Raw genomic sequence first — 9,081 nt, 5'->3', positions numbered from 1 at the left:
GCGATTGCATATTTAATTAGATGATTACATGATTTTAATAACTCCATTCTGACAGTTACATTTTAGTGATATCTTTTACATTTTTCCTTACAAATACTTTTTATCCGATTTATATTTCCTTCATAGCTTTGTAGATATTTTTGGGGGTCATCTTACGTGAGGATTCAGTTCCTCTCTGATGGCAGCCTTTTGTATTGATTATTACAATAAAGTTATTATAAATAAATAAATAAGTTAAATTCAGGTAATTTTTAATGTAAACACTGTATGACAGAGGCGACTTTCTCGCGCGACGAGAATAACAAAGCCGTCTACTTTTCACGAATCGCGACATTTGAAACATTTTAGAATGAAAAATACTGCGTTGAAGGTAATTCTATGCAATAAAGATAAAAAGCACCATTGCAAATAAAGGTTAATGCTGAAACAAACAACATTCAATTCGTAACAATTAACTTCTGCCTTTTGTCAGCGTTAACTTTGGCAACTTAGTGTTTCTAATCAATTTTGTCAGCCGGTGTTTACGCATACGAAGAATAATCTTCAAGTCAATAATTTCTTACTTGTTGCATGCCAGCTGGGGCTGTTCTTAGTTCTAAATGACTCGTGTTCAGTTATACACCGAAGCTGGGTTCCTGTAACTGCAAAGGTAGTTCGTCTCATTCCAAGTTTGCAATGTAAAACGAATCCAACGCGGGCACTGCGGTCTTCAGTTAGCAAAATAACTATCCTTCCACAGCTTGGATTTGTTTGAGAAAAAACCTTTTGCCTTTCAAATTGAGTCGGTGTCCTAGTACATTTAATTCTAAGGTGCATACATTCTCGTTTTCCGTAGGTTTCTCTTAGCAGTTGCCGCAAGAGAACCACTTACGATTTCCAAGACGTGAGCGACTAAGCGGGTGGGCGTTTCTTCTTGAAACTCATTTTCCTGACTTTCTCTCTCTTTCTCCCCAACAGCAGGTATCTCCTTCCCCTGAAGACGAGCATGTTTCGTTTGAAACATAAATGGATGTATCACACCCTCTCGGCTGGATTAAAATCTAAGTCGAGAATTTAATAAGTTGCGCTCTCCTCGCCGTTGTTTTCCTTGTTTATATCCATTTCAGCATGCTTGACTATTGCTACGTAGCCTGCGTAGCCTGGCTCTTTTAAGGGAGGGGGGTGGGGAGGGTTTAGGGGTTTGGGGCGGAAAAAGAGCCTGCTTTCAGCCTATTCAAATTTTCGTGTCTACGTTTGCCAGCGAACGTAAGCATTTGATTCGCTAGCAGTTAGGTTTGATTGACATACACGTAGTCACGCACGATTTGAGCTGCAAGCTGACTTCCGGTCGAGCGGCCATCTTGTTTTGGATGGTATGTGAACATGACGTATGTCGTTTCAAGCGAAACCAGAGCAAGAAAAAGCTATAAATTGTCTATTGGAAGGACACGATGTTCTGGCTGTTCTTCCAACAGGATTTGGAAAGAGTTTTATTTATGAAAAGTTTTCTGAGATCACGAATTCTGGGGACGGTTCTACTGTTGTTTTAGTTATCGCGCCACTAGTAAGCATTGTAAACGATCAGATACTACATCTTAAAAAATCCTGGCGGTGCTGTTGAGTTGTCAAAGCTTACGACCGAGGATCTAAAGAACTCTACTTTCAAGCTTCTCTTCTGTTCAGCAGAGGATGCATTTCCTCGTTAGTTTACTGAAGAGTTCAAATCTTCTAGTGATCCACATAAACGTCTCTCTTTGATCGTTGTCCATGAGAAGACACACAGGGCTTGCACAGTAAGTATCCCAGAGAGCTTCATACAATTCCTTATAATAAAATTATAAGGAATCGTATGGAGCTTTTTTAGCGTTACTCGTGGCGCGGCGGGTGTTGTCACGTATGATCCTTGCGAGGATCATATGTGACAACACCCACCGCGCCTCGACTAAGGCTTTTAAAAAAGCTCAATTTTATTATAAGGAATTGTATGGAGCTCTCCGAGATAGTTACAGTGCAAGCCTCGTGTGTCTTCTCATGATGAAACTCACGCGGTTGAAACGTGGTCTGGAAGACGGTAGGTGTTCAGCTTTTTCTTGACATCGAAAAGATTTAGCTTCGACGATTTTCCTCTTTTAGCTTTGGTGTTTGATTGCCTTTCCGATGTTATTGTCGTTGATAATAAGCGCTTCTTTCGATCGCGATCAGAATAATGAACCACTTCAGTTTCTGCAGCTTTTCGAAGCCATGCGAGAATGTCTGCACCGTTTCTTATTTTTCTTGCACAAGGAGCCCAAACACGCTCTGAATGTTGTGATGATTTACTTACAGGTGTCCCTAGGTTTCGTAGAACTTCAGCAAGCTCAACACGATATTTATCCTGTCGCTTTGAAGGCTTAAACAAGTTCTCAAAAGAGCGATTGTTTTTCTTCAAGTTGGTTAAGCAAAACTTACAAATATCGTTGACATTTTGTACAGCTTTTCTGGCGCATTTCGTCGGCGTAAACGACAGAGACAGCAAATTAAGCGCTGTAATTTAGTGCGCTGGCACTCTCGCTGCGCTCCAAACTTTCATAAATAACGCAGTTACACCCATTTTTGTGTAAAGATCTCATTAAAGCCTGAGTAAACAAAGTTCTCCTTTTCCACCTACATTATTGTGTTGATCTTCAAACAGACAGGTTTTTTTCTTTACTGTATTGTTATTTAAATTAAAGGAAAATTTTCTATATGCTTTCTGGTGCAATGTAAATTGTGCAAAAGCGCAATGGTGCAATGTAAATTGTGCAAAAGCGCAACAACCGATGAAAACTAAAAATTATGACTTTGTAAGTACTACTAAAAATATAAATTAAAAATAAAAAGATAAAATTCGGAATTTTCACAAAAAGGAAACAATTTCCATGCGCATGAACTTTCTACTGAGCTTACATGAGGAAGATGCAAGCACAGTAAATTACTGGAAATATATTCTGGCATGTGTGATGTTAGTTTCACTTTTTCATATCAGTAAAGCTTTTCGAAAGCTGACTTTTCTTGTCACCTCGAAAATATCATAAACAATCATTGAATAATAAGTTACGACACTATAATTTAACGTCAATTTTCTGCTCTTAAAAATTTGGGAGCCACAATCACCTGAGGAAGAACCTACTCAAGATCTAACCCCAGTCTCCATTTGCACCTTTTCGCACGCGTTTCTTTCCTTCAGGGTCGGAAAACGGTAATTTTGACAAACTCCTGTAAAGAGAGAGTAACGTTCACTCACACTTCCATTCCAAAATAAAAGTGACTGATTTCATATCAACGTTATCTCTTTACCTCCAGATCGTAAAACCCAATATTTCTGCATAAAATTAATTCATCTCTAAGAAAAACAGATACCTCATTCAGCAGACATAATCAGCGCTGTGCTTGAACTTATGGACTCACTAAAAATCTACAATTTAGAACGTTTACATCACAAGGGTCCATAAAGTTCGCGCGGCGTGACATTAGCTCCATCCATTTTCAGTCAGTCACGAATAACGATCACGACATGCAACCAAAATCACGCTAAAGATTAAAGGAAGCAAGTTTTCCTAAATCGTCAAAGCAGCCATCACCTCTCTCAACCACAGCTAGGAAAACAATTTTCTTTTGTGACTTCGCCGTCAGGAACAACATGTATTTTTGCTGGTTGGTTGGTTCCGGTCTCCTCTCTGACTCATGTTACATCGAGCATTACGTATTCTAAAAAGAGTTGTTTAGAAAAGTGTCCTTGTGCCAGGACTAATAAGCCGCGAAGATGGATGCTAAAGAAAACCTAGAACACATTGCCTCCTTCGATATGGAAAGCAAAGAGACATGGGCCCAAGACTGGGAAACCGACAACCCTGAATTTCACACGGACGAAGTAAACGCCATGTTGACAAAACATCACGACGAAGTTACTCGTGGAAGAAAAAATCTCCGAATCCTGGTGCCCCTCTGTGGAAAATCGTTGGACATGATCTGGTTAGCTGATCAAGGGCACTCAGTGGTAGGCGTTGAACTGATTCGAAAGGGAATCGAGCTATTTTACCGTGACAACAAGTTAACATACAACGAGAAATCTGTGTCATTGCCTCCTGACAATCACGGTACAGTTTTCAAAGCCAATGGTAAGGATATCACACTGTTTGAGTGTAGTATCTTCGATTTCTCAGTCGAGATTTCTGGAGGCCAATTCGATTTCATCTGGGATCGCGGATCTATGACCGCAATCAACATGATGAAGGAGGGTCGACTCAAGCAGTACACAGACATCATGCTCAGCTGCCTCAAACCAGATGGCCGTTATTTTCTGGAGTTTTTTGCCCCTGAATCTCCAGAGAAGACGCCGACGCAATTTAAGTTTCTTTCCGAGAAGAGTTTAACAGAAATGTTTGGTGAAAGGTGTACCATTCAATACCTTGGGAAAGAAGATATGCCGGCATGGTCGGGGAGTGCAGACGAAGGAGCAGGTGTACATGAACCGTGTGCTGAGTATCAAGATATGAAGATCGCGATGCATTATTACTTGATGGATTTTAAGTAACTTTCATTTTGATTTGTATTTCATAGCCTGGGTTAGTCAGTGGAGTAATGACGTTTGTGATTTGGGCAGTTTTCTCATTGTAAGATGGCGTGACTGCCAACTTGTCTAATTTAATAATTAGTATGTATATCACTAAGAATTGCATAAATTATTCTTCTTTCACGACATTTGCTCCCTCTTGATGTAACATTGATTTGGATTACAGCATGGCGCTATCACAGTTAAGTACAATTTTGTCTCACGAATGCGCTCAAAAGTATTTCCTTACTTTAGTGTTTTTTAGTGTATAGAAATTAGACTTCGGGTCATGATTAAATATATTTTACACCACGGCGTGAAACTAGCGTTGCGAGCTTGTGTTGTCAAGAAAAACAACACTGTTCTCTTTACGTCACGCTGTCACGGTAATGCCGTGGTTAATTTCTGACTCAAGTTGGCTTTATCCTAAAAACAAGCCATTGATACAGAGCAAGCCCCCTCCCCCCCCTATCCCCCTTCCTTACAGGTCGTTCTCATCACCCGACGTGTTCGTATCTCTCTCCCATTCCATCACACTATAAAGACAGTACAACCCGACACTGACGCAAGTTATTCAGAATGGAATGGAAAAATATCGTAGCACTACGAACGCAGTTCTTAAGAGACTGCCTCTCTTAGTTCCACCCGCGTCAAAAATAATTTTTCCTGAAACTCTGTCAACTGAGACTTTACTTGGGAAAGAACTAAATCAGATTTGGTTTGATCCGAAATAATTTTCTGACTGCTTTAGGAACCATAATTATTTCCCCATTCCTTAGGGACGTCGACACGTATCGAAAGTTGAAAAATATGCACATTCTGTAACATTGTAAAATATTTAATTCGCATAGGTAAGCCACGAATTGTATTTAATTTGTATGACAACTGTACGTATCTTTTAGCTTATAATGTAGTAAACTAATGCATGGCTTATAACCCCAATAATATTGTAGTAATGAAATCTCTTTAGTTTATTGTAAAATCTCTTTAGTTTATTGTGGTAATCAAACTTCTTTAGTTTGCAATGTGTAGTATTTACTTTTTTATTTCTAATACCCGCCAAGACTAGCTAATGCTATATGCGGGGTGTGTAAATTTGCTTGTAATGTTCTGTAAAAATAATAACAAACAACAAACAATAAACGAATTTAATATCAGATTACTTTACGGCGACACTTTAAGCTTGCCAAGAAAGTTGAAATTTCCCTCTCAATGCATTTGAAAAGGCGAATTTTAGCATGTTCTGACCTTTGCAAGTCGCCATCGGCCGATGGCCGTAAATAGTCTTGATTTAGACGTTAAGTTTTGGGATTTGCTGCCTTTCTATAACATCAAGAAATGGTTTAGATATTCTAGTCTTCTCGGATAGGGACGAATAAATGGAGGTCCCGTCTCCTGCAGGGTTAGGGGTAGGAGACGTTAATTTCCCACGCACAAGATGGATGTCCTTCCCTGGGGTAGGATGGGTGGGTTGTTGTCTTGCGTTTCATACATGAGCCCCTGGCTCGGGCAATATGGGTAACCATGCCCCACGTGAAAACATTAAACTTTGATTACTATTACTATTTGGGACCTGATTGACAACTCTTTCCTACGCAGCCGTTAAGTTTAGACCTTTATACATGCAAAAATCCCTGTACGTTTTCGACTTTTTATAAGTTCTGAGTGTTTGAATCAGCACATGTACGAGCATTTTCGAGACGTTGTGACGGTGGAAATAAGTGAGACAGCCTCTTGAGAGGAAGAGGTGAATAAAATTTTTGGAATGCTGACAAAATAAATTAAATCCACAGAATAACACCAGTCCATCCTTCATCAGCATCCCCAAACCGCACCAACATACCATTAAATTTGTTGAAACAGGATGTCAACAGAATTTACACAAACATCGGTGGTCTTTCACGCTATTCATCACTAGCGTTCTGAATAGTTTTCAAGATCAACCTTTCACGTCGGGTAGATTGATAATGGAGCACAAGCCGGATACTTCTTTAGAACCACCTTGATCATTCTATCGTTACAATCAGTGTCATCATAAATGGCGGTTTACGATAGCTTACAATTTGCGATGGCACCTCCGTGCGCAGGTGCTTTTCCAACGGCCCGACATACAGCGGAAAGTGGATTTCCGACGTTCATAATCTTGTATTTCTCAAAAACATTCACCAGTGTTGTTTAGGGGGAAGAAAAGTCTTGTTTCGACACGGCATGTCGTTCTGCAGTTCCTATTTCATTTATCTTGTAACTCACTAGCAAACTGCAAAACAGATTTCCTTTCAAGAAGAAACATAACAAGCGACAGCTTTGCAATAAAAGCTTCAGCAAACTGAATTTTGCTCTACCAAAGAAGTGCCTTTATTCAGAAATACTGCACTATACTAAACGCCAAAAGAGTGGGTAATTTAATAAAACTCTATTGGGGTGATTGCCTGAAAAGCTCCGAGCATCGCTTTACGTCAATTTTTTTCTTTATCTTTTCAACTTAAGCGTTTTAGCATAAGTACTAATCTTGGCTCTGATTTGTATTAAAAATAGTCCTTCTTTCACCTTTAAGCCTTAGATAAAGGTATGAATTACATTCACTGCATGCGTTACATAGTGCCCCAACTAGTAAAGGTGACTTAACCGCGTGGAAGGAATACAAACCAGTTTAAGTTCAGAAGATCAGTAGTAGTATAGGACGTCTACAACGGCATTCCCGCGCGGCCTAGGACCGAGGTCCTATATTACTATCACTCGACGTACCATGACGAGGTGGCACACTTGACTATCAATTAAGTATGCGCTTTTAAAAATTAAAGGTGATTTAGAGAAAAAAGTCTTGACTGAAGTCATAAACCAGCAACATTAAATGTCTTCGTTGGTGAAAACAGAATTTCAAAATCCTGTTTAACCTGCGAAAATAATTGGCAGTCGTTTCAGTTTCTGACAATTAATGATAGTATTCAAAGCTAGGAATTCAGTTGCCATTAAGAATCACTGTTCATCCATACTCGTCTGTTTGAACCAGTGATTAAAATACCACATCAAACCAAGATTCAATATTTCAGATAAACTGAACCACTTGATAGTTCAGCTCTTCTTCTGTGTACACAAATGATCTGCAAAATGATTATCTTTTTAATTCTTGAATCAATTCACTTTCCTAAGAATGGTGTTCACGTGACTTGACAGCCAGTCAGTGTTGTGGTTCTATGAGTCACGTGATCAGTTCCAGGAGTCAGAGGAGCTGCTATCGTCCGAGTCATCACTAGATCCATCTCCTGTTGTGTCATCTTCATTATCATCGACGGCAGTGGTGATTGCAAAAGGAAGCTGGAAGCTGAATATCACAAAAAATTCCTAGTTACTTGATGGAAAGTACAATTGGGCTGATTCGAATGCAGACAAATCTGAACACAATTCTTTCAAGTTAGGTTTTAACTCGTATGATTCCGAAATAAACATCCATCAAGTAAACACCGTAGAGCATCCTTCTTTTATATTTAAGATTAAATCTACAAACAGCCACATAACATGAACAACCATGCAACAGCATATCAGTTGTGTTCAACAATCATGTCACTGGGACAATATGACGAAATCCTTCAAAAGCAAGGAGACAGCTGACTCACCTTACAGACGAGGCTACCATTGACTTCTGTTGAGAACAACGAAAATGTATAACTTGCTCAACTTCTATCAACATTTCAGTATAACATACATGGGCATAATATATTTAAGTTCACAAAGCAACCAGGTGGATAATCAGACACAGTTTGATGCTACTCTGGTCTAAGGATTAATGAATGTAGCCGGGGAATTACAATTTATAGACCCAATGTTTCGACACTCCTGTCTATTGCCTTCATCAGGGGGGTGATCTAATTGTTTCAACACGAGGTCCTTTTATATGCTAGTACGCATCGTCTGATTGGTCAATTCTGTTTCCGAACGGATGCTTTATCAGTTATAGAGCCCGCATTTGCTATATTTATTTAAGCTCTTAAGCTTTCCGGCTCGGGATTCATAAGCTTTCCTCGTGTTCTCCAAAATCCCGCGTGGTTTTATCACGTTATAGATCTCGTACCTTTTTGAGTCCATCCGCATTCGGTTGTGGATTGGAGGCAGCCTTGATAAGAGCTTCAGAAGCCCTGTTTGGTTGTCCAATAGCAAGACCGATGAGACCAACCTTTTGTACGGCCTACGGCAAGTGAGACAATTAAAGCGTAAATATTTACTACAGCTGTGTTCCTTACAAGTTTTAAACGAAGTCAAAATTTTATTCCAAGCATTGCGTTGCTTTCTGCCAACAATGATAAATTAACGTAACTGATGATTTCTGAGTGGGTACGAAATTCCCTTCAAAGGCCTACAGATGATAAAGTAATTTGTCTGTTGTTTTTATTTATAAAGTAATTTCTAATTATTTTCATTCACCTGTGAGAAGCATCGCTTTAAACTTTCGGTTGTTGTAAAACCAACCACGAGGTCCTCAGCCATGCCCCAGTCCTAAACGGGAAAAATAAAATGTGAAATCGGTCAGAAAGTAG

General features: G+C 39.4%; 2 protein-coding genes and 1 long non-coding RNA gene across 9 annotated transcripts in view; 2 read left to right on the top strand and 1 right to left on the bottom strand.

The window, feature by feature from the left end:
* LOC148721438 (uncharacterized) overlaps window positions 1-216 on the top strand; it is a 2,395-nt gene extending 2,179 nt beyond the window's left edge. The window contains exon 2 of the long non-coding RNA XR_015992784.1: window positions 1-216. This exon is cut by the window's left edge and continues 1,861 nt beyond it. This is a non-coding gene — a long non-coding RNA (uncharacterized LOC148721438).
* Window positions 217-3,426: 3,210 nt separating this feature from the next.
* Window positions 3,427-5,711, top strand: LOC111324775 (thiopurine S-methyltransferase). The gene has a single exon (XM_022928408.2). It carries the CDS (start codon window positions 3,761-3,763, stop codon window positions 4,529-4,531), a length of 771 nt encoding a protein of 256 aa, XP_022784143.2. The 5' UTR covers window positions 3,427-3,760; the 3' UTR covers window positions 4,532-5,711.
* Window positions 5,712-6,880: 1,169 nt separating this feature from the next.
* The window catches only part of LOC111324766 (zinc finger ZZ-type and EF-hand domain-containing protein 1), a 42,917-nt gene continuing 40,716 nt past the window's right edge, over window positions 6,881-9,081 (bottom strand). For all 7 annotated transcript variants that reach the window (XM_088735641.1, XM_088735643.1, XM_088735646.1 and 4 more), the window contains exons 85-88: window positions 8,969-9,040; window positions 8,619-8,732; window positions 8,164-8,189; window positions 6,881-7,871 (exon numbers count right to left, since the gene is read on the bottom strand). In XM_088735641.1, the coding sequence (XP_088591767.1) occupies window positions 7,757-7,871; window positions 8,164-8,189; window positions 8,619-8,732; window positions 8,969-9,040 (327 nt within the window). In that variant the 3' untranslated portion in view covers window positions 6,881-7,756. The remainder of the gene's footprint in view (window positions 7,872-8,163; window positions 8,190-8,618; window positions 8,733-8,968; window positions 9,041-9,081) is intronic.

This window comes from Stylophora pistillata, chromosome 10 (assembly GCF_964205215.1).
Source record: "Stylophora pistillata chromosome 10, jaStyPist1.2, whole genome shotgun sequence".
NCBI lineage: Eukaryota > Metazoa > Cnidaria > Anthozoa > Scleractinia > Pocilloporidae > Stylophora > Stylophora pistillata.
This window is presented reverse-complemented; position numbering and strand designations above follow the sequence as displayed.